A 24,428-nucleotide genomic window follows, 5' to 3' on the forward strand; every position below is an offset into this window, starting at 1 on the left:
TTTTTATATTTTAAATTTCTCCTAACGTTTCGAAGACTTTGCAGCCATCATGGATACCGGGGGACGAGTCCCCTTATAGTTAATTTTGAATAGCTCTGTTGTATTTAGCATGATAGACATGTCCAAGATTATTTTTATTCTTTCGTTGCTTGAATATAGTATAGTAGGGTATAACAAGTTGAGCGTGAGAATGTATAAAGCTCATGGAAATTGACTCTATTACTGGACTCCTGACATCGTCAGACACACACATGCCATATTATTTACATCTCTGTTATAGTTGTTGCCAAACTACTAGAACGCCCTGAAGTTGCAACGGTTCAAACTTCAGAGCAAACTAGGAGATTGGAGTACAATACCTCAGGTATATCCAGCGTCCTCTGGTCCGGCGGTGGTTTGGTGAACACGGGGCTGTGCGAGTTGACACTGCGCACTGCGATGTCCACTCTCGCGGTGTCGCGCGACACTCCGTCCGAGGCCGACACCACGAGGCGGTGCGCCGCGCCGCCCGACACCGCGCGCGCCGCCGAGATGATGCCGCTCGAGGGCTCCACTGTGAACGTGCCTGGGGGACGAGATGTTATATACGTGTTAACGACACGAAATAACTACCCATTTAAAAATAATTTGTGAGGGGGGGAGCAAGAGGCGCGGAGGCTGTTTAGTAGAAAGCGGGCCGCTATCTTGCCAACCCGCGCACCCGTTCGCCCTTTGCACCTCCGTATTTCTTATATGCATGAAACTTAATGTTTCATCATACGACTTCTAATCAGCAAAACACCCCCTTTTTCTTTTGCGACCTGCACATTCAACAATAGATACTCTTTATACAGGCTTCTAGAGAAACACTGAAGACCCTGAATCATCGAGACGTAATAGACTACGAAACCAACATTGATGATATCAATATTCCTAATAATCTGGATGATATTAATGCTGACATAATCTATGATATTGATATCAATAAATAGCGAATAATATTATTTTGGATGAATAAATTGATGGTGTTTTTTAGAATAACTTACCGAAAACAGAAACACACAGAACCCTTAACCTAACTTGACTTTACAATTGGTCCCAAGTAACACCTATTCTACTCACCCGGTTCACTCTGCTCCAGGATGCTGTACTCGATTTTCCCGTTGACGCCCTCGTCCTTGTCTTCAGCGAGAACCTGCAGGATGGCTGCTGGAGGATTCAGCTGAAGGTTCTCCGCTATGGTGCTCTTGTACACCTTCTGGGTGAACACCGGCGGGTTGTCGTTTATGTCGATCACTTTCACGTGGATCTGTGGACGAAATTTTTAGCTCAAGAGAGGAAGATAGTGATATAAAAAATAAATATAAATTATAAACCCCTAAAAATAAATATAAATTTTATGCCACCATGAAACACTAAGCTTCTTTCGATCTCATTATTTGATTGAAAGCGAGAACCGCAACATCTGCTTCAAATTGAGGAAGGAATCTCATGCTCTCGTTCATAAAAAAAGTTTTAAACGCATAATATTACTAGAAAAGGCGCCCAATCTTTCATACGAATTACGTTGTCACTAAACAAATAAGATACGTTAAATACACACACACATCACGCATTTATCCCCGAAGGCAATAAATAAGGCAAATGTAGAGGTGCAACCAGAGCACCCAGGTTTCGCCAAGTGTGTTCCGTCCCATGATGTAATAAAGAGCGAGACTATCGCCATATCGGGCACAAAACCCAGATACTAAGCAGAAAAACTCAAATATCACTATGCCCGACCCGAGATTAGAACCCAGGGCCTCAAAACACTGCCGTACCACATTAAAATGATGAGCTAAAATAAGAAAAGCTCTTACAGGAACGCTAGTAGACCTCCGGATGTGCGGCGGCGCGTTATCAGTAGCGATAGCACGCAGCCATATATCGGGCGTGGTCTCGCGGTCGATGTCGGCGTCTTCCGCCACGGTCACCACTCCAGTGGTGGGGTCGATGGTAAAGAGTGACGCTAACTTCCCGGAGAGACTATAGCTGACTTCGCCATATTCGCCTGAAAAACAGTTAACCGTCATATAAATTGCCCTGGTGTCCGGTGACGTTTAATCCAAACATTAAATAATTATTCTCGTTATGTCTTAGAATGAGAATCGAAATATTGCTTTTTGGTGTACAAATACGGTTATTCACTTCGGTACGGTACGGTACTTCACGAAGACTGTAATTTTTTAAAAGTGCTTGTAGTTGGATCTTGTTGACTTCCTTTATCTCTTGCAGAAAACTCATAGAAAAGATGAGAACTAATTAAAAAGAGTTTACTTCGATAGGTCTTTTACAATAGCATTAATTCTAGTTACCTTCATCCTTATCAACAGCAGTGACGGTGACCACTTTGGTGCCAGCAGGCGAATGTTCCAGCACACTGGCGTCGTACGCGGCGGCTGCGAACGTCGGCTCCTCGTCGTTCGCGTTGACCACCTCCACGGTGACGCCTGCTGACGTCGACAGCTGCGGCACTCCCGAATCGAACGCGATAACAGTAAAGTTGATGCTGTGGACTTGCTCGTAGTCTATCCTCTGGATGGACTTCACTACGGCTGATGACAATAATATAATATTTAATTTCTAGGAGCTAAGATTATAAATTAATTACAATTAAATACAAGTTGATCAGGGAATCGACCTCTCCTTTAGAGATCCAGCCCTGGGTAAAAATTTCTAGAAAACTTTAGAATCATCGGCCTGGGAATCGAACCCAGGATCTCTCGATCGACAGAATCTATTGGTTGCCACAAGAGCAAGGAGACCAGTCTCTTTGCGAAGAGAAAAAGACATCTTACCAGTAATATTATCGATCTGGAAGTAAGGGCTTGGTGGGTGTATGATGTACGAGGAGATGGGCGTCTCCCGGTCGGTGGCTGTGAAGGTGTCCAGCACCGAGCCCAGGGGCTGCTCCTCGACCAGCTGCAGCAGGTACGACGGCTGCGAGAACACCGGCGCGTGCCGGTTCACGTCCACTATCGTTATTATTAACTCGCCTGGGGACAAAATAAATGCTTTAGGATCTATTGATATAAAAATCATTATTGAATACTGCGATTAGGGTGGAGACCGAGGGCTCCTAGTAAGTAGTCTCAATACTTTTGTATAAATCTTATTATCCCCCACTAAATATTATGCCTTAAGCACTCGAGAAAATGTAGTCATTGACTACATTTTCTCGTCTTGCATTTACCTGATGCTTAAAATCTTTCATCAATAAGAAGTTACATAGTTCTTGAGGGCTGTAGGTTACTTTTTATCCCAGGAACGAGGGGCGCAGTTGCAAGCATAGGCTAGTATTTGTATATTTCTGTATTATCATGCGTTTTGTTGTGAATTACCGTGAGCCTCCTGCAGCGTGGGTGCGGAAGCGTCCACAACCCTCACCGGCAGCGTCAACACCACCGCCTTGCTCCGGTCCAACTGCTGCGACACCACTACAGTACCGTTGGGCTGCACCGAGAACCATGAACCGAATATGCCTTCGTCGGACACCTGTGTGAAAATAGAAAAAAAAATATTTACGTCACAATGAAATACCTTATAGATATTTATATTTATTGGTTTGTGTGTGTCACATTGACCTGCCATACTTTGGTCAACAACAGCAGAGTCCTCGACTCCTATATTACCACATACTATTTATTACGATACTTGCCATTTTTATCGATTGCCCTAATGAACGAATCAGATTTATCAACCACTGTAATCAACAGATCCTTCAACTCTACAAATAAGTAAAAAAAAAAAAAAAAAAAAAAAATGGTACATCACTCACCACTTTCCCATTCTTGTCTACCGCTTGTATCACGCTATCAGCCAGCGTGTAGACCAGTTGACTGCTGTCCACGATATCAGGGTCTGTGGCGAGGAGTGTGTGTACTTCTGTACCCAGTTCAGCATCAGCGGAGACCTCAGCGCGCTGCACCGATGGCGTGAAGTACGGCCTCTTGTCGTTTACGTTGATCACGTGGACCGTCAGCTCGGTGGTGCCTGTGAGGCTTGGAAGACCTGGAGAGGGGGGTTTTCATTTTTTTACCAACTTCTGCTGTGGAATATTTTTCGAAGTTCCTCTTTGAATATCTGCTGAGGATTTTCCCACAAATACCCTTGAGTTTAATGTAAACAGATGCCCTGAGAATCGAAAAATTCAAATACCAAGTCGGGAAATACAGGTTATCTAACAAAATTTGTTCAAGACTGAAACCTCTAAAGAGTAATGACGTCAAGCAAGTCAAAAGTTTCTCAACACCAATTGGAATGTAGTTAGAAGAGACCAAAGAAGACTAAAGCTACTCACCAAGATCAGTAGCGATAATCTGTATCCTGTAGGTGTTGCGTTTGTCGTAGTCCAGTTTCGCGGAGACGGTGACCACTCCCGTCACGTTGTCTATCACGAATGACTCCAGAGCGCCCTTCTGTATCGCGTATTTGATCTCCGCGTTGAGTCCGACGTCCAGATCCGTTGCACGCACTGCTGCTACTTCCGTGCCTGTGAAATTACGTATAATGACGTTATACGTTGTTTTACTCTGTCGGGATACGTTCTTAACGAATTTCCGGGCAAGATAATTACTGGCGAGGTGATGAATGCTATCAGCATTGACGTACAAAATTTTGTGATTCCAAATTCTAGAAGGTAGTTTGTCTCGACCTTCAATGTGAAAAAAAAAGTCAAATTGGTGGTCACTATCGGTGATGGAACCCATTTTGGCTGAAGATGACTTCAGATATATTATGAATTAAATAATATATTAAAATATTCCATAATATACTTAACTATATTATGGAAGACTGGTAAAGGGTCTGGTGTATCAGCGGGATCCTGGGTGATGAATTAATAAATCACTTAATCTAAAATATAGATGTAGATAAGTCACTGATAGTTTCCGTACCCAAAGGCGCGTCCTCGGATATGTCGGCGTCGTATTTGTCGGTGTCGAACACTGGCGCGTGGTTGTTGACGTCGCGGATGGAGATCTCGACCAGACACGTCGCGTTGTGAACGCCATCTGTCGCCTGATAACCAACATCAACCGGTTAGAAAGGATATATAATTCTTAACACCGTACGCATACATTCACGCCGTTTATCCCATAGGGGTAAGCAAAGGCGCAACTATTACCTACAACAATTTTATGACAACTTTATTGGCATAATTAACATGAAGGCGAGACTATGATTTCAAGCTGATACTGAACAAAAAACCCAATATCACTTTACCCGAACCCAGAATAGATCCCCAAACCTTAGTACGACAGTCATACCCTAATACAACTACGCCATCGTGGCTTTCAAATATCCAAACGCTATATATCTTACCAGAACAGTAAGCACGATCTTGTTGTCTCCTTCGGGAGCTGTTACTCCTCCCGCGTCAGGGACCACGGAGATCTTCCCACTGCTGCGTTCGATCCAGAACGGATGGTTTGGCGGGTCGATGATCGAGTACCTGACGTCTGACGTCACGTCAGCGTCGCGGGCTTGCACCTGACAACATTCCATGGGTATTTGTATTAGTGTTTTATTTTTTGCTATATATACAGGGTGTACACTTAGCAGTTGATGATGCAAACCGAAATAAAGAAGGAACTATACCGCTGCGCCGGAGTTGTCAATTTATTTCTTTGAAATACTACACTAATATGAAACTGACTGGCTAAAGCTGACACAATTGTTCAGTTTTGTTATATCGCTATTTCGATCAGTACCTGCAGGTCTGGTTCGAACTTGACGGTGTCCTCGTCGATGGAGGCCTTGTACACCGGCGTGAGGAACACGGGAGGGTTGTCGTTGGAGTCCGTCAGCGATATCTGCAGCGGCACCACCGTCATCTGACCGGCGCCGTCGTCGTCCGTCGCCTGCAATAGTAGACAGAGTCTTTCTAGCAGGTAATTCGATATATTGTTAAAATATAAACAATTACAACAATTAAGATTTAATATATTAGCAACACTGTCATTAATTTCCTTATTTTTTTATAATCTAGTATCTGTCTCTTGGCTGTTCCACTGTAACGGTACCATATGGTTCAACTAATAAAAACTGTAATCTTTGAATATATTTTATTTTCACTAGAATCTAACAGTATGTAGAACCCAAATGAATACCGGACATGAGGTTAAAAAATCGACAGAGAAACTAGTCCCTGAAGTTACATCACGAGGTCGAAGTGATGATGGCATCGAATGACTCACAAGTTACGCGTTGGACCATATTGTACCTTTATAATTTACACCACTTTGTACTTAACATTAGGTTGCGGTTTCTTCGGTACTAAAATGAAAACATACACACCCACTACCGAAGAAATATTAGCTAATATCAGTAGGCATACATCAAAAAATTAACCCACTATTCGAAGCCCGATACTTAACAAATCCCCTTTTTATATCCATGATCTATCATCTTCACCCCAGCCACATCAATTGAAGTTAAAACGGCACTACCACAAACTAGCTACTATTAAGAACAAATTTCCCCCACCTTGTACTGCAAGAAGTAGTCCATCCTGGTCTCGTAGTCGAGGCAGGGCGGCGTCCCGGGCGTGGCACACGGAGCCACGGTGATGGCGCCGGTCCTGTTGTCCACGCGGAACAACTCCGCGCCGTTACCCGACAGCTCGTACACTATGCCTTCCGTGCCGAACCTTCAATACACATGTGTGTGTTTTAGTTCGATTACTTCAAATTGACCATTGTATTAGACCACATTCAGAGGTCAGAGACAAATTTTACTATCAATTCTTTAGAGCCAAAACGGCATAAATAATTAGTTTGATCACTATTTAAAAATATTAACTACTAGCTTCCGCTCGCAGCTTCGCCCGCGTGGATTTCGGACTTCAAAAATGGAGCCAGTCGCGAACGTTCGAGAATGTTCGTTTTACGAAGCTACTCCCTAGGTGATTCGCTAGCCTCTAGGTGCCAAGCAAGCCGCCTGCCTGTGCGTTCGCGACCTTATATATATACAAAAATAATCCTTATAGCATGATTCAGTATTCACGCATGATGGCTTATTATTAGCGTATTTCATGTATAACTTTGGTGTTTCTATACCGATTTCTATGATTCTTTTTTATGGAATATTTAATAATGTTAACTTTTTAAATTAGGGATGACTGAGAGTGTTATAAACGTAAGAGTAGACATAATGAGTAAGCTTCGAACTGCTAAGCTGTCGGGAGTTACACGTGTTATTGTGAGTCAATCATAAAAGATAGACATATGCTGTCGTGGGATATTTTTTACATAATTTTAAGGAGAACATTTCCGTCATACATGATTTTTGTGTAGCTTTAACCATTAAGGTTGCACACGCGACGGAAGCTTAAAAAATGGAGTAACTTCTCCCGTTTTCCCAACATATCCCTTCACTGCTCTGCTCCTATTAATTGTAGCGTGATGAAAAGTATACTATAACCACCACAGGAGTATGACAAATAATTGTACCAAGTTTCGTTAAAATCCGTCGAGTAGTTTTTGTTTCTATAACGGTTATACAGACAGACAGACAGACAGAAAGACAGACAGACAGACAGACAGACAAAAATTTTACTAATTGCATTTTTGGCATCAGTATCGATCCCTAATCACCCCCTGATAGTTATTTTGGAAATTTTTTTCTTGTACAGAATTGACCTCTCTACAGATTTATTATAAGTATAGATATAGATAGATTAGAAAACAAACACAAATCACACCTTCATCCCTAAAGGGGTAGGCAAAGATGCAAGCGGTGCAACCAGTGCAACCATATTTCGTCAATATTCTATGACTTAATATGATAGGGAGAATCGTCTATCGTACAATTTCCATACTCGTGCAACCGCGAGATTTAACTGTAGAGACTTCAGTACGCCGTACGAAGGCGCCGTACCTGCCGGTGTCGCGGTCGCCGGCGCGCAGCGCGCCGAGCCGGGCGCCGCCGCGCGCGCCCTCGGCCACGCTGGCGAAGTGCGCCGCCTCCGGGAACTGCGGCGCGTTGTCGTTCACGTCCAGCACCGACACCGACACCCACGCCGTCGACGACAGCCGCGGCGACGTGTGCACCTCCTCCGCGATCACCTGCACATCGTCAACGGACGCTGTGAAAGGCTTAGCAAAGCGGAGGGGGGATGCAGTCAGTGTCAATCCGATCCTATGAAAGGCTGCCTTGCAAGTTGCAAGTTAGGCTTTCAGGCTACAAGACATTGACATACAGCAACTCTGCTTCACGAAGTAAAAGATCAGCCAAACAGGAAGAACCTCATCTAAATAAAATAATGTGTCTCAAACTCAGGCAGGTTTAGTAAACACGTCAGATCCTGACTCAGTTCGGACGTAATCATGTAGTAAGACGTACTAGTTTACAAGGGTTGAACCCTTTAAAATTTATGAAATATTTAAGAGAATATTGCTAACCACACATATCGAATTCGTCAACTAGTCCAGAATTTATAACTATTCAGACAAATTGTTACTCGAGCAAAACTCGTAGAAATTTGAAGGCACTATAGTCAAAAAACAGATGTTAAGGTCGTACATACCTCGAGTATAAACTTCCTCTGGTTAGGATCCTCGTAGTCGAGGCTGGAGTTGAGGCGGAGTGTGACGGAGGCGCTGCCCGTCGCCGTCGCGGGCTCCACTATGAACGCGCCGAGCTCGTCAGAGAGACGCAAGCTAAACACTGAGTTTAGACCCTGGAAAAGAGAAAGAAAATTGGGTATATTTGTGTATTTTTGGATATCCCTTTAAACTGAAAGAAAAAATTATAGTAGACTAATAAAAAAAATAAAGAGTTGTTCAAACATTATGCCGTCTAAAAGGTTGCTTCTCTGAACATTCACCAGAATTGTGGCCTGTCTTACGTACTACATGTACTAATTCATAATCATAACGGAACGCGACTCATCCACATAAATACTCCTCTAGCTCAAATTTCAATTCCCTTACCCAAAGATCGTTAATAAACTAACAATGGGTGTACTTGATTGATCAAACATGGCGGTAGTCACATACCATCAGAACTCTTAAAATCTTGACTCTTTACCAGAGGCTTCTTGCCGACTTCCCTGTATGTAGAATCGAATCATTATTAGAATGATTAGCAGATCGCATATATGAAATATTATTACCCACATGATGCATCGAGTTACCTTTCAGAAAAGTTTAACTTTCCCCACCGCTCTCTACACTCACCACGTCAGTATCAGTGACCACCATATCCAAGTTCGGCAGCGGTGTGCCGATCGGCAAGCTCTCCGGTATCTCCACGCTGTACTCCTTGCGGTTGAACCGCGGGGGTTCGTCGTTCACGTCCTTGATGGTGACCGTCGCCGTCGCCAGCGATGACGTCAGCGGCGAGATCAGTGGTGACCCGTCTACTACTTCTGTTGCCTGTAACATATTTTTAAATATAAATGACTGATAATAGTTTTTGCAGAACTGAGCTAATATTCTGTTTGACATATGGATGTTTTTTAGCTACGGGCAAAAACATTTTGGACTCTTATTTAAGACAGATCCCTATGTCAGACCTAAACCCAAAGTACTTAAAATGAATCTTATGGTATGTATTTGTTGCTGTTGAAGTCTTTCGCTGATAAACTTACCCTAATAGTGAGGTTGAGAGGTGAGGAAGGATCCTTCAGAGCCTCTCTGTCTAAAGGTTTGGCGGTCCGTAGCTCGCCCGTGGTACTGTCCAGCAGGAAGAAGTCCAATGGATCTAAAAGTGACAAATTCATTATGCAAGCGTTTTATATTAAACTTCAGATAAGTTAACTAACAGGAACAGTCATCGTACAAAATATTAAATTCCGGTTCGAAGGACCAAATCACTGGTATTGAAATAAAATGACACTTGCGGATTTTTTGAGATTTTAATGTAGTTTCTCGATAATTTTAAGGCGTGTCTGCATTCGTGGTAACCTGATGGACTAATCACGACAAAATATTTGAAATTAGTTTTATTTTAATGTCTTACATAGTGTCTTAATATTCATTACACTCACTTGTGACTAACTCGAGCACAACATCCCTGGGCTGCGCTCTGTCAGCGTCTCTGGCCTTGACGGTCATTACCAGAGTCCCGACAGGAGCATCCTCGGCCAAAGCCCCGGTTAAGGTACCACTGAACACCGGCGGCGAGTTCTGGACATCTACCACCTTTATTTCCACGTGCGCTGTGGAGTTTTGGGTTCCGTCCTGGAAGGTAATAAGACTTATATTAAAAACTATCTTATGCACAGGGCTCTGTCCACGTGAAAGACTTTTCCTGATATTGAAGAAAATAGTATTATTATCTATACCCAAGGTTAATTGCTTTACAAATATTTAAGTAACTGTAAAATTCACATAATAAAATAAATAAACACTACTGTCATATTACTATCATACAAATCTTCCACCAGTAATCGTGGGGTCAAACCAATTTACGGTCTACTCACAGTGGCGTAGAGTTGAAACTGGTAGAACTGCTTGTCGTTGTAGTCGAGACTCCTGCGCAGCACCAGCGCGCCGCTGTACTGGTGCGCCGTGGAGTTCAACGACACCACCTCGAACGTCTCGCACGCTTCCGGCCACTGGGAACATACATATAAGGATACTAGCTTTTGCTCGCGGCTCCGCCCGCGTTATAAAGTTTTTCAGGCTAAAGTTTTCCGTTATAAAAATAGTAGTTTCCCGGGAGCCTATGTTCTTCCCAGGGTCTCAAACTGTCTCCATACCAAATTTCATCTTAATACGTTAGGTAGTTTTTGAGTTTAACACGTTAAGGCAGACAGATGCAGCGGGGGACTTTGTTATATTATTTAGAACTTTTTAAGTGAAACAATCCCGTCATACATCATTGTTGCATAACTTTAACCGTTTACGCAGCGCAGGCAACGGAAGCTCTCAAAACTCATAATTTTCATTTCATTACTGCTCCGCTCCTATTGGTTATAGCATGATGATATGCCTATAGCACTCCAGGAACAAAGGGCTATCCAACACAAAAAGATTTTTTCAGTTCAAACCGGTAGTTCCTGAGATTAGCCATTACTGCTCCGCTCCTATTGGTCATAGCGTGATGATATGTAGCTTATAGCGGTCCACAAATAAAGGACTATTCAACACAAAATTTTTTTTTCAGTTCGAATCGGTAGTTCCTGAGATTAGCTATTACTACTCCGCTCCTATTGAATATAGCGTGATGATATATAGCCTATAGCTCTCCACGAACAAAGGGCTATCCAACGCAAAAAGAATTTTTCAGTTTGGACCGGTAGTTCCTGAGATTAGCCATTACTGCCCCGCTCCTATTGGGTATAGCGTGATGATATATAGCCTATAGCACTCCACGAACAAAGGGCTATCCAACGCAAAAAGAATTTTTCAGTTTGGACCGGTAGTTCCTGAGATTAGCGCGTTCAAACAAACAAACAAACTCTTCAGCTTTATATAATAGTATAGAAGTATAGATTACAAAATGGAAAATAAAATAAGAAGGGAAAATAAAGATTATTTATTTAGAGGTTCATTACATAAAAGTTAAAACTCAACATAAAGGCTATGGACTGCATTGTTAAAAAAAATGTACTTCAAAAGCTAAATGACGGGTCAAATATATACCAAAGAATATGATATTGTGTTCTTCGATGCTCAACAAAAGTGTCGAATATACAACGATAGACCCTATGACGCGACTCAACAAATATGGTAAAAATAACTCAAATTTATTATGTACTTCATAATTTTATCTTCCACCTCCTCATTATTATGTTTTAGATTATAATTAGATATTATTTTGTTAGTGGTAAATGCTGTGTTCACCTATTAGTAGCACACATATCAGATGATGTACCTTGTTGTTTTATTGTATTAAAGGGTGTAATATGTAGTGCTGTTGGTATACCTTACAAATAAATAAAACTCCGGGTACTTTCTCACTAATAAGATAAATAACGTTAACCAACCTGTTCATTAGGTACGCAGCCGACTTCCAAATTATCGCCAACGGAGTCCCGATCCTCCACTTGTATGTTACTTAATATAGTTTTACCGATCTCTTCGTCTTCGGGCACATCTACCTCGTAAGGGCTCTGGAAAACAAACGAATAATTTTTTTTTTTGATTATCAAACATAATCTGAGATCAAGCTTTCGTCTCTGAAAAGGTAGACAGAGAGGCAAACAAAGTGCCCTTGAATTAGTGATAGTATTTCATCTCCGTAATTGAATAGGAAACGAGCCTCTTGCCATATTACGATACGTAATTTTAATCTCGATCAACGACTACCTTATAGACCATTTTAATCAAATATTTTTAACAGAATTTAAAAAAAGGAGGTTACAATTCGACATGTATTTTTTTTATATTTGTTACCTAAGAACTCAGCCAGTTATGAACCGATTTGGCATTTTTTTTTATTCGATAGAATATACATCTAGATTCGACCCATAGGATTTGTTCAAAATCGCTTCGGTAGTTTAGTTTTAAAACTAAAATAACTATAATATTTTGTGTACAACTTATTAACTAAATTCTCGCCTGGTGGTAAGCGTCGTAAGTCGTCTTACTCATAACCACGGAACAACGAAACCTATAGATATCAATTAACCTATTGAATAACAATTCATTCTGCTTACATTTTTGAATATAGGCGGATTATCGTTCTCATCCAGTACTATCACTGTGACGGGCTGCAGCTGCACGAGGTTCTGCTTTTTCTCAGGGTCCTCATCTTCAATCGACACTAGGAACTTTATCGTGTCTTCCACCTGCAAAATAAATGGTTGGATTAGTCTACAGCAGGAACGATAGTGCTGTGGGATATACAGTTGTATATAATTAAGCCGACTTGACTAGTTATACCAAACAAAATCCGTTCTTTTCTTTAGGTTGGTAAGATCTATTATTTTGTCCGACTGAATTTAGTAACCGTAACTTTAGAATTTTTATCGCTTTTTAATTGCTGGAATAATACTGATGCTACTCATGACTGCCTTCGGGACAGCTTTGATTAACTATAATTATATAGAATGTTTATGATTACTTTACGCAATTAATTAATTTTCCTTTCGAAAACACAAACGTCTCGCTCTCTTCTTGTTATTCATTATCATGGTATTCGCATCCGCCCCTCTTCCTGAAATCTATATTATGGATTGAATTATACACGTTTCAACTTACCTCTCTATCTAAAGGTCGATCAAGGGTCACATTTCCGGTGTCAGGATCCACAGAAAACTTGTCCGTGCCGACTAGACTGTATTTTATCTGAAAACACATCCATATATTCATATTGTTGTTACTATTTTCCAATAAAAGATGGCGCTGTCCATACTTTTACACATAAGTCTGCTCATTATATTTTAAAAGCTTAACCACTTGACCAATTATAATTGAATATGCATAATATTGAAATGTCAGTTGCCAGTGTTATCCAAATTAATGATAGAACGAGCGGATAGCTCGCCTGAAATCATGATCACTCATAAATAATTGCTACATATTTAGGCTATTCGATAACCACTTTTAAACTCTACCTGTATATTTTGCATACTTAGTAAATACAATTTCTCATTCATATTGAATTTGAAACAGGTAGACGATGCAATAATTCGGACTTTGAAGTTGGATGCGGCCTCTTTGGACTAAATATTTTAGGCAGGCAATACCGCAAACAAAACCCAATTATTTATAAATTATGAGTTTTATATTAGTTATTTGTATTTATGGTTAATAACTGAATCCCAAACAGCTAATGCAACAAATATTCTCGACATTTACCTGTTTATCCTTAAATTGTTACACTTCGGCTTACTTTGCATTGTTAATTAAATTCCCAGTGGAATGAGTAGTGTTAATAAATATAACTTATATCCTCATTGTGAGCAAAGATCATTTATTTATTTAATAGTAAATTTAGTTGTTTATAAATTTTCCCGGATATCATGTAAGCATCCATTGCATCGACTGTAAAGGCTTTTAACAATCACAATTGAAAGACCATATACGGAATAAGAACACTTAACAATCAGGCACGATTTTCGATACCGTAAAACACTTTTGGTCACAACTCCTCCAACAGAACTAAAGAACCAGAAACCATTCTCAAAATAAAATATTACATACTCGAATACGGAGGCTAGTCAGCGCCATCTATCAGCAATACACTAAAAGATATACTTACAGGTAATCCATCAGGGTCCGTCCCTTGCAGTGTATAAACAACTGTGCCCACTGGAGTGCTCTCTGACAACGCCAGGTTGTTCATGTCGTGTGTGAACACCGGCAGCCTGTTCGAGGACCCTGGAAAAAGAATTCACTGGTTTTTCATTCTGGCAATTTGTAACAAATCTATAAAAAAAGGTTTTTAACAGTGGCAGTTACAACTAGATGTTTTTAAAATTGTTATAAATGGCCTCTGTGATTCAATGGGTGACTAGCTGTTAATCAGGAGCCAGTTCTTGGGACATATAAGTACTTATTTATGGCGGTCACCTGCCTCGAGGAAGCCAGTCGATACCAAGCTGGTCTAATTTGGTGCATGGGCATTGATTTAATTAAGTATGTATGTACTTACTACTACGGAAAAATTTGCATGTACTTTTATGAAACAAACAAAAGGAGTCTTTAAAGAAAGATCCGTTATGAGTAATGCTAATAGTGCTAATTAACAGTTCCGTTTCACGCAGCATTTGTTCGAAAGTGGCACAACATGGGACCACGAGCTTATCGAAACCACATCCGTACACATAGTACAGATCACCTCGCAGATTCTCTAAACTATTTGATTAATTGTCCAAAATAAAATGCAACGATCAAATATAATGCTTAAATATTATAAAACAACGTCCTCCACCTAAATCCAGTCTAAACGCTATAAACAAAAAAACCGCCCATCAGATTTCGAATCTGGGGAATATATACAGCGGGACTTTTATCTGGAAAATACTCTTTTATGCAAGCGAAGCCGCGAGCAAAAGCTTGTTATTGATATAGAGTACGAGTATATACAATATTTTACAGCGCGTCAGACCCTGCGTCTAAAACTACCTATCGTCTAAGATAATACTTACGAATAATTAAAGTTATTTTACCTGACTGAAAGCAGAGAACTGTCCATAATATAACGTAGCTCCACCGCGTCTCCATATTTGGTTTTCTGAAACAAAAAATATACATTTATAAATTCGAGCCTGTAAAAAAATAGTCTAATAGACATCTATCATCCAGCGCTGCAGCTGTATTGCAGCAGCATTAAGCTGAATGAATAGCCCATTATTGGCACATTAATCTAATTGTCTATAAAATACTTTACGTGTTATAATAGCATTTTGTGCCAATAATAAAACTCTTTTCTTTCTTCCTATTTAAAAATCAAAGGATTAAGCTGTTAGTTGTTCTAATATAAACACTAATAGAACATAAATGGATAAATACTTTTATTCTTTACTATAATAATTATAAACTCGAATAAAACTTCATACATTTAAGACGATAGGCAACACAGACTGATCTACATTATCTTAAACATAAAATACAGATCATTTCTATTGCATAATAAGATTTTGTTCGCGATCGCAATATTACAACATTCGAAATAGCGAAACGTAACGAGTACACATCGAGTACAAAAACGTGGCACGCAGCGGATAGTTCACACGGGATCACCGATCACAACGCAACGCTTGACAACGCTTCGCTGTACGTAGAGCGTGTTTCCACGTCCGACGACACGAGAAAATATCGTGTTCACATAAACACATCTTATTGTCAGACATTTTCAATATCATGATGAGTTTTGTCTATTAACACATTTTTTATTAAAAATGTTTCGTTGTTTTAAATCTGATGTTATATTCGGAGTCGTATATTATGATCTAAGACTACATTGCCTTTAGTTCACTCGACAACTAACAACGCCCCTTACGATGTTCATAAGTAGGGATTTCTGGGTTCATAAGCTAGGATTTCTCGTTATGAATAATTCACCAAATTAGTTAAAAAACTATACCAGTCCCGCAAACGATCAAATCGCGATACAATAATGTACAAAATCAAACATGGCAAACTACCCTATTTTCGTGCAGTGGTGGAAACGCAACGCAGCGAGAGGCGGTGACGTAACGCGCGGCGTGACGCGTTGCCTAACCGCTCCTTGCATTGTTCTACACGCCGAGCCGCGTGCCAGCTGCCGTGCGTGAACAATCGCCTTCGGATTTGACGAATCACAGAAAAATCATAACTTGCGAAGGCTTTAAGCCTAGCATGATTATACCTGTAGAAAGTTCAAAATGATATTTGATAATACGAATAGTGATGACCAAACTGATATTAAAACAATCGCGCGAGGGAGCACGCGCGGTGGTTACTAGTTAATCTGAAGTATAAATAAAAATTATTTCTTGCCAACTCAGATTTGTGTGGTTATACCGTACAATACATTTTATTATACACTCGAAGTACCAGTACATAAATAAAATGTTCGCATAACTAGTTTAATAGGTTTAGTGATCATTAACATTCTTAATAATGGAATGATAGAGTCGTTTATTGACAAATCTGCTCATGTCCTGATGATCTCTAAAACAAAGCAATCTGATGCATAAATCATATTAGTTGATTTCACTATGACTATAATTTTTTTTTTTCTAAACTGTTATTTAATACTGGCATCCCGCTGATTGTTTAGAAAGATTCTCAAGTGCGCTGTAGGATGGTGGACTTAATCTGTTAATCTGTTTCAATAGAGTTTGCAGAGACAAACACCTTTCCGCAACATATTAGACTATTTCACGGAATCCTAAACTACAAAAATCACGCAATAAGCAAGATTCGTCGCAGCAGCATTCGATGTCCACACAAATTCTACTTGTACCATATTTGGACACGTCAACCGCACTTCACTACTCTAACTACATCACTTGAGTGGTAATAGTAACATCGCATTAGTATCAACTGTTATGGTGTTATAATATATGTATAAAGAAATAAATAAAGTAGGATCATACTGTTGGGGTGGCCCAGGACTTTCTAGGCTAAACATTTGCGTGCGATATAATGTCGCAACACTTCCATGACAAACGATCGTTTGCTCCGGCCTTGTTAGTGGCTAATTGTGCCCGATTTGTTACCTTTTGTTTCGCTTACAAAAACAGCCTTGAATTCTTAAAAATGTCACCCAACTTCGGGCAATTTATTGTAATAAATTCTTTGCGCAATTTTGTACCAATTCTGAAGAATTGGGTGAAAATATCTTCACACGCTGGTTGGGCTAATCATGACTGGCGTGCCGCTGCTGTAAAATAGCAAAACTATCTTTTGTCTTAATGAAAAAATAGTCTTTGGCATAATTAGCAGTAATTGAAAATTCTGAACCCAAACTGACAGATTACACTTTAACCAGCGGGTTTTGAAGCATCTCTTGCACACGAGTTCCAAGGTTCAATGGCGAGCAAGTTAAAATCACTCCCAAAGTGAGTTGAATAACTATATTAAATTTAATTCTACAAGTGATAGTTCTTCAAAACGTGTAAAATACAGAATGAATCAACCTCACAGGAAATTGACACAAATATTACTTTTGTGTCTCGTACAATTTGCGAGATTGATAGAGGCCCATCGTCGAATAACTTTCCCACCGATACAATCCTCCTTAAAGATATGAAATGATATGAAATAATTGATTTGACCCGTAAAATGTTATACGTTTTTTAGGTTCCGTCAATATTAAATCACCAGTTCGTAAAGCAGTTCTCACCAGAGAAGAACAGGCAAGAGACTCCAGTGTTGCTCTTTCAAAATCAGTTCATTGATGATTACCTCTCGGCAGTCAATACAATTATGCCGGCCACTACAGCGGGTTTCACCACCTTATGTACAATGGCCGCTATCCGGACGGGTATCAAATATAAACCAACCGTCTTTGTCTTTAACATTTGAAATCTGATTAACCATTGACTGGACTTCACATTAAAACCTAATTAATAATAGACTACACAAACATAGCGTGTTATTACAAAACAAGCGATCGTAATTAGCGTGGTTAGTTGGTTGGAGCGCATTAGTCGCGTGGTCGATGGTCAGACGGTCACGGCACTGACCTGCCCATTAATCCCAATTAACGTTGTACCTGCTGATTGCTGTTTACCGTACGGTAAAAACACACTCGTGTTGGAGGGATAGGCAGAAATGTAAGAATTATGTACCCAGCCTATACGGGCAAACTTCAAATCTAATCGCAATTTACATGTACCAATTGTGATTATTGACTTATAGAAAAAGGTTTAAGAGCAAAAGCGCTTTTAATTATCTTAAAACAATGCCTATTAGACAGTGATTGGAATAAGATTTTTACTGTTTTTCCCTATTTATTGGCATCGCATTATGTGCGTTTGCTAGGGGTACTAAGTAAAACACAGTTTTAGAACTTAAGTAGGCTTAAGAACATTTTAGTCAATGATACTACTGAGGTATCGAATTTGGTCCTAGGCTCGGTTAAAATGATAAAAGGTTTTAATCATAGCATTCAGAGTAGGGTTCGGAATTGTGCCTGTTAAATATCTAACTATTACATGTGACCTAACAAGGCTATCAGAATGTTGTGGTATGTCTCTACCTTACCCGAAAATTAGCAAAGCCTTCACGGCTTACCTAAAAATGGAGAAAACATAAATAATAATGCCTTGAAATAACCAACTTGTTTTATGAAACTAACATCTTAGTAACACGATCACCATGTGAACTAATCTCACGTTTCCCATACAAATGTGTGCAATTTGCCGGCTGACCGTTGTGTTACGTCAGCGAACGGTAGCGTGGCGATGGCGACGGTAACTGTACCCTAATGACGGCATAACGGTCGCGCCGGCCCCGATACCGCACAGGATCGCCCGGGAAACTGGGTGATACTTGCCAAATATTCACACACATTATGCCTTTTTATAGCCTCATAGTGAGAGCCTTATTGTGAGTGGAAAGTACTGCCAGGAGGTCGTAGGTTCAAAACCCAAAAGACAGTGTAACTTTTAAAAGATTTTGAACATTTCAGTTCCATATTTGAAGGTTAAAATCGTGGACCTAGATAGTACATACCTAATAATTCTACGATGCACATCTGTCGAACTCTTCGAAATACCGACGTGAGCTTAAGTTTTATGAGCTTTTTATGTAACATAAAAAATAGAAGTGTTATGTATTTCTATGCATACAGTATTAATTACGATTCATTAAAGTTAACACTTAAAAGCAACAATTTAGGTCATTACTCTCATGTAAAGTGCACATAAAATATAAAACTTGCATTTAGAGCATCATAAAACGACTGTATAACATCCTCTATATCATTAAAGTAAGTATAAATATCTATTAATACAACTCATAAATGCGAATATTTGTGAATACGTCCGGATGTTTGCTAGAACTAAAGGCAGAAACCGCTAAAAGCATTTGTATGAAATATGACACAAAAAAACGTACAGTCGAATTGAGAACCTCCTGTTTTATTGAAGTCGGTAAAAAAACCAAACGCTTTTTGCCCCCAAAAAAAAATCATTATATTTTGATGAATTTTCAAGATAGAATTTAAACGTATGTGGAGTATAGAAAAATGTAGTAAAGCATAGAGTATTTTTGAAAACAAACTTGTGACTGATCCTTAATCAATAATATAAGGCTACATACAGTTCTTAATAAATATTTATTATTCTGTATCCCATTAAAATATGTCTTCAACTCCGAGAAAAGATGCAGACAATTAGGATCAAAAGTAAGTCTATAACATTAATAGCAATAAGTATATGGATGAATATACATTTCCCATGCCCAGAGTCGTGAGCGGGTTACGCAAGTACGATTATGTATAGACACCTTCGGTAACCAGCTGGTTAAGCTTCCCTGTTCGAGATATACAAACATACATAACTACAACGTAGGCGTCATCCGACAGGATAGGAACCTTACCTCCGTCTTTATTAACTTAAAATGATGAAAAGATTGTTTCCTGTTGTACCTGTGAGCTGGCTACTGATCCGATTGTATCACTTATAGGTAACAATAAAAAAGGTAAATATATTATAATAATAAATAATAATATCAGCAATGTATTATATACTTGCCCACTGCTGAGCACGGGCCTCCGACACTACTGAGAGGGATTAGGCCTTAGTCCACCACGCTGGCCTAGTGCGGATTGGTAGACCAAAAATATATTATGCCTGAACTTAAATTTTCTGTTCAAGGAATGAACTTATACGCGAGAACATAATCGCGAAACCATGTGTAATGATGTTTTTAAATTCTACATAACTTTGTATTTGATAGGCTACACTAAAAATGTTGTATAATTATGAAATGTAGGTACTAAGTACATATTATAACGTTGACTTTTCGAACGACCAAAACCTTAGTCCGCCCCATGACTACGGAAACTGCAGTCTTTGAAACATTGCGTAAAAAATTAAATATAAAACCAATATAAAATCCGAAAACTAGTTTTATTTTGATCCTTGACTGTTTAAATAAATAAAAGTAACGTTTGCTTCAATAACAATTCATTTCTTTATAGTATAATATAGTGTTTGACTGTCTCGATGCCGGAGTTGCACGATGTACGATACCGCTCTGAGGCGATTCGAATCCTGAGTTAGGTAAAGTAATATTGGGTTTGTCTGCTTAATATAACCCCGGAGTTTGTAATTTATGTCCGATATGGCAATAGGCTCTACGCACCCCTTCGGAAATAATGACTTGACGTGTGTGTTTACTGTAATGTTTTTGGCAACATGTTTACAGCGTATGTGTAACGACTTAGTATTCTTAATAACAAAGCTCCACTGTTCTATGTTAATAAAATGTATTTTAGCTTAAGAGAGATGCAGCGGCGAGTATGAAGTAGGAATTATCATAATATTAAACATAAAACATGACCGCGTATCAGATCGGCTGCATAAAACATTCACATTATAATTCATACACTGTCCTTTGTGCCTCAAACAAAGACAATGTTATAATATATCACTAAGAACAATAATGTGAAACAGGTTGTCTGTACGTAAACAGTAACTCGGAGCCTTCGCGCTTGCGACCGAACGTTATAATTGTTTAATTAAAACAATAAATTGTTTATTGTTTAACTTAACGTAACAATGGGCGTAAGGTTATCGTGGTGAGATTCGACGGTTCATTTGTGAATCGAGTTCACGAAGACAATGGAGGTGATGTGGGATGGTCAGACATGATAGTAATTCTTCTTCCATGAGCTGTTATCCCACTCCTATGACCCCAATGTATAACATTGTATTAACAGCCGATCCCAGCGCAACAAAATTTTCATGCAAGTTCAACAGCGCTTTAATTTTTAACTCCAGCCATGAAGGCTGTTTCTTCCGATTTATGTATTTACCGAACTGTATATTAAGGTTTTCCGCCACTAGATAGCGCAATATAATTCTTGCATTGATAGAAATTGAAAGCAATATAGTTTTGGTCGACATTCGATTTGGACTCCATTTTATTTATTAAATCAAGTGTAGTTGAGGTAGTATAAAGAAAATAATATCTTAGGACTTTCCATCACTAATTTGAGCATCTTTACTCGCTTTCCAACCATCTAAGGAGTAGTATCGTGAGGAATATTAACGCACCATCGTTTAGCAAGTCGGCGAACGTCACGGAACTGACTACATTGTTACTTAATAATAGAAAGAAAGCTACCATCAAACAATGGATTCAAAATTTTCAATAGCCAGTTATGAATCATAAATCACTCTCGGAACAATTGGTCAAGTTGTTTTTTAGACTAGTTCACTTTGCGTAAGTGGTATGCAATTTTATTTGCGTTCCACATATGTGTTTTTATTTGCGTTCCACGGTAAATCAGGATATAAAGGCTGGCATAATTCAGGCAATCTTTGACTTTCAAATCGTAACTTTACGCATTTGGCATAAGCATAATATTATGCGTCAAACGCGACGGATGATACTAATTCAAACGACTTCAAAAAAAGGAGGAGGTTCTCAATTTAACGAGTATTTTTTTTAATACGCAAGTTTTTGTTTTGGGCGCATGAATATTTCCAGGTTGCATCTCATACAGCGCGCTTTATTTACAAGTCATCTCCGGCGTTAGTCACTTAGTTTTCACTACTTAGTTTCTACATACCCTCCGCCTTAATGCACAGTTTGCTATGAAGGTAAATTAAAATGATTACCAAACAGCTGCCCACTATTTTCACAAAACTAAATCGAGAGAAGCATTTTCAACTAATAACAAACACTCAGAACTTTTGACTGCAAAATACTGCATGACACTAAACACTGATTTGTGATCATTAAAACCTATGTTAACCGGTGATTTGTTAATATTTGACGTCACAAGTGTCGCGACCAGTCACGTATTGTGTTTCATTAAAGTTTTATTGTTTTGTTCGTTACGTCACGTCTTTCGCAATGATTGGTGATCGGTACAACCCATAGGCTTTCTGTTTTATACTACAGATATTCGCTTAACAAAGGAGAACATTAAAGAATTTTGTTTCAACGACTCCATCCGGAAAAAATCTTACTTGCACTATTTATTCTCTCCATATTAACATACTTCACGTTATCCCGAACCAGTTGCACAAACCAATGCCTTCAGTTAAAGTTTTTTTTCAATTCACCGGACATTCTCCCTCTCTATATTTTAACTTTTATAGCCTCTAAGCTCTTTGGAGTTTTTAGGTATTTATTTACACGAAAAAATTTGAGACCTCATCGTGTGATCCGTTTTTTTCTGACCTTTTAATTAGTTTTAAGCTTTAATTGGTTAAGAAAAAGCATCATTTATTATATTTTATTTGAATGAGTTCGCAAACAATTTATACATTAATCAAAATACAAAAATAAATTTGCAGTTATTTAACTAAGTGTACAATATAAAAAAGTGAACACTACATACAAATAATGCAAATAGATATAGTAAATCACATTTTTTGTTCTCTATAATATTATATTGAGCAGAAATCAAACCGATCTTTCTTAGTTTATTATTCGTCGCCGTAAACAGTATCGATTTCTTTGTAAACAAATGTTACAAAAATAGGTGGATTTACCGGGTTCCTTAGAAAAACCACTATAGTATAGCTGTTTACAAGTAGCATGGTATTTCGAAATATGCAACTAATTTTCCTTACTACGTGTAATTGGATTTAACAAGTTACTGATATATAATTAATCACACACAAGTACCAACAGGCAGATGTTTTGCAGTTACGTGTTTTGAGTTAAAATTACTGCTGCGTAACAAGAAACGTTAGAATTTAAATGAGATTGACCTTAAGCTTCCTAACCTATTTGCATTAAATAAATATTTATATTATATTGGATTGATTTCGTTATGTTATGTTGTATTTCTACTTAAGATTTAAAGTCTCTATGATGTTTTTATATTCAAGCAGCGAGATCTGGAGGTAGTGAAACGGAATGCCGAAGATGTTAACTTTCGTATTTAAAGTTGACGAGTACACGGTTTTTTCACGAGTTAAATGAGTCCGATAAAGGGATAAGGGCGTCTTTCGTAAAGAGCCGTCCAGTTTGACATTGGGTAATAATTTTGAAATTAAATTGAGATTTCTGCAAGTAGTATACTTAATATACGATAGACTCGCAGTCTCTCTCAATATTATAAGGTACTCAACGTGCCTTATTTTAAGATAGAATTCATTTTTTATCATATCCAGTCTCATCGCATACCTAGGCCAGTAAATCCAAATTATATTGAGCTGGAACGACTGCGCACCTAATTCTACATAATAGATGAATAGAGATCTGCAAATCTCAATTGGCTTACAAGGTTATTTCGACGTAGTGCCCTCGAAAACTATGTGAAAATATATTAATTACTTTCCCGCGATTTCGTACAGGTCCATTATTGTTATGCTTTTAAATTAACATGATTGAAGTGATATGAACTATTATATTTTATTGCTATAACAGTATTGCGCAATGCAGTAGCTACTAGCTAGTTGTATTGTGAAACATAACCTGCGTATGGATCTCAAAAAGAGACAAATATATTTTCATATTTGTGCAACTGAAACATATAAAATAATTATTATAATATTATTAATTCACAAACATTTGTTGTCGGTTGTTGAAGTCCTTCATAGCTCATACCCCCTTGACCGTTTGTATTTTAAAGGTGAAATAGCCAAGTGTTAACTGAATTTTTAGTACATTTACTTAATTTAAATTAATGAATATTATTTACATATTTAACAGTCGCGCACGGATATAACTAATTTACTTTTTATCGTAACCGATGACTTCTGATTGAAACTATATTAGAATGGTTTAAAATTTTAATTAAAAACAAGACAAACGGCGAACGATGGTTAACTTGTCATAAACACCACGTGGATTTTAAATCAAATTATTTACCAGTTATAAATCCACGCGTTAATT

General features: G+C 38.7%; 1 protein-coding gene across 1 annotated transcript in view; it reads right to left on the bottom strand.

Moving 5' to 3' along the window:
* LOC115442235 (cadherin-87A) overlaps positions 1 to 24,428 on the bottom strand; it is a 42,584-nt gene that overhangs the window by 11,892 nt on the left and 6,264 nt on the right. Inside the window, exons 2-24 of the mRNA XM_037441025.1 lie at positions 15,083 to 15,147; positions 14,173 to 14,291; positions 13,170 to 13,256; positions 12,626 to 12,757; positions 11,954 to 12,079; positions 10,445 to 10,579; positions 10,010 to 10,202; positions 9,611 to 9,723; positions 9,198 to 9,395; positions 8,546 to 8,698; positions 7,897 to 8,084; positions 6,505 to 6,667; positions 5,730 to 5,879; positions 5,341 to 5,508; positions 4,914 to 5,037; positions 4,319 to 4,510; positions 3,797 to 4,029; positions 3,360 to 3,513; positions 2,817 to 3,014; positions 2,334 to 2,573; positions 1,839 to 2,029; positions 1,102 to 1,288; positions 360 to 565 (exon numbers count right to left, since the gene is read on the bottom strand). Of these exons, the coding sequence (XP_037296922.1) occupies positions 360 to 565; positions 1,102 to 1,288; positions 1,839 to 2,029; positions 2,334 to 2,573; positions 2,817 to 3,014; positions 3,360 to 3,513; positions 3,797 to 4,029; positions 4,319 to 4,510; positions 4,914 to 5,037; positions 5,341 to 5,508; positions 5,730 to 5,879; positions 6,505 to 6,667; positions 7,897 to 8,084; positions 8,546 to 8,698; positions 9,198 to 9,395; positions 9,611 to 9,723; positions 10,010 to 10,202; positions 10,445 to 10,579; positions 11,954 to 12,079; positions 12,626 to 12,757; positions 13,170 to 13,256; positions 14,173 to 14,291; positions 15,083 to 15,137 (3,705 nt within the window). The 5' untranslated portion in view covers positions 15,138 to 15,147. The remainder of the gene's footprint in view (positions 1 to 359; positions 566 to 1,101; positions 1,289 to 1,838; positions 2,030 to 2,333; positions 2,574 to 2,816; positions 3,015 to 3,359; positions 3,514 to 3,796; positions 4,030 to 4,318; positions 4,511 to 4,913; positions 5,038 to 5,340; positions 5,509 to 5,729; positions 5,880 to 6,504; positions 6,668 to 7,896; positions 8,085 to 8,545; positions 8,699 to 9,197; positions 9,396 to 9,610; positions 9,724 to 10,009; positions 10,203 to 10,444; positions 10,580 to 11,953; positions 12,080 to 12,625; positions 12,758 to 13,169; positions 13,257 to 14,172; positions 14,292 to 15,082; positions 15,148 to 24,428) is intronic.

This window comes from Manduca sexta, chromosome 21 (genome assembly GCF_014839805.1).
Source record: "Manduca sexta isolate Smith_Timp_Sample1 chromosome 21, JHU_Msex_v1.0, whole genome shotgun sequence".
Lineage (NCBI taxonomy): Eukaryota > Metazoa > Arthropoda > Insecta > Lepidoptera > Sphingidae > Manduca > Manduca sexta.